General features: G+C 38.7%; 1 protein-coding gene across 2 annotated transcripts in view; it reads left to right on the top strand.

Annotated features, from left to right (window-relative positions):
• The window catches only part of HAAO (3-hydroxyanthranilate 3,4-dioxygenase), a 34413-nt gene extending 33647 nt beyond the window's left edge, over positions 1–766 (top strand). Inside the window, exon 10 of one of the 2 annotated variants that reach the window (XM_009279618.1) lies at positions 646–766. Coding sequence is in view for 1 of the 2 variants with exons in the window: in XM_009279617.1 (XP_009277892.1) it covers positions 646–724 (79 nt within the window). In the remaining variant the exon portion in view is untranslated. The remainder of the gene's footprint in view (positions 1–645) is intronic. The other variant, XM_009279617.1, reaches the window with a different exon arrangement.
• Positions 767–1235: the final 469 nt, after the last annotated feature.

The following is a 1235-nucleotide window of genomic DNA, read 5'->3' as shown; positions in this document are numbered from 1 at the left end:
AGAGGGTAGATTTAGATTAGATACAAGGAAGAAATTTTTCACTATGAGGGTGGTGAGGCACTGGAACAGGTTGCCCAGAGAAGTTGTGGATGCTCCATCCCTGGAAGTGTTCAAGGCCAGGTTGGATGGGGCTTTGAACAACCTGGTCTAGTGGAAGGTGTCCCTGCCCATGGCAGGGGGGTTGGAACTAGATGGTCTTTAAGGTCCCTTCCAACCCAAACCATTCTGTGATTCTATGATCTCTGCAACTGGCACAGAAACAGCTAATACAAAAGTGATGACCACAAGAAAAATACTGTTGAGTTCGTAGATACTTATTTCGTTAAAATTATATATGTACTGAGATGATTCTGTTCCAATTCTTACATCACTGAGATCAGAATAGATGGCTTCCCCCTTGGTTCATCCATAAGTAAATATGCATTCTTCCCCACCATGTCATGATGTTTGGCTTATATTAGTGATGGTGAAGAGTAATTCCTGAAATATCACAAGATATACCAATATAGAAAGAGAACAAGTGTAATCAGAACAGAACCTGTTTGTTTTCCCCTACTTTTCAGTAGCATCAATGTTTTAGTTTTTGGTTCGAGTGTGTGGTTCCCCCCAATACACGTTGGATCATCTCTCTTTCTATTTTTCCAGGTACTGCTGGAAGAGAGCAGAAGAATGTGTTGCGCTCTGCATTGCTCAGGATCCGAAACGCAAGCAGCCTTATACCTAGCTCCTGTGCCAGTTGACTTTGATGATAACTAAGTTTTAACCTACTTGTCTTATCTTAATGATCTTTTAGTCAGAATGCCTGGAAATTTGAATAGTCTAACACAATAATTACACTGAATTAAGTGGAGTCAAGTGCTGTGCCCAATTAAAACTTTTTTTCCCCAAGTCATTAAAGTTTCAGGAAAATCTACAATCAGTATTTTTTAAAAAAACAAACAGAACAATAGTTCTTATCTGAAAGGAAGTGAGAACAGATCCAAGTAGCAGGATTTCTTATATAATAATATACATGATATTATCTAGAATAAGATAAAGTCTTTTCAAAAGCAAGTCTGCCGCAAGATGTAGAAAAGGAGATAGGACAGATACTGTTACACCTACTTAGGTAACAGTCTTCATTTCTTTGTCTCAGTTTTGTCATTTGTAATAAATTGGGTATAACGTTAGTTACCCAGCCCACAGTAGGGGAGCTTTAATCAGCAGTAGCTCACAGATCTTCTGAGATATTTGGC

This window comes from Aptenodytes forsteri, unplaced genomic scaffold (assembly GCF_000699145.1).
Source record: "Aptenodytes forsteri isolate BGI_AS27 unplaced genomic scaffold, ASM69914v1 Scaffold195, whole genome shotgun sequence".
NCBI lineage: Eukaryota > Metazoa > Chordata > Aves > Sphenisciformes > Spheniscidae > Aptenodytes > Aptenodytes forsteri.
The sequence above is the reverse complement of the archived record's forward strand: the minus strand, read 5'-3'. Positions and strand labels throughout refer to the sequence as shown.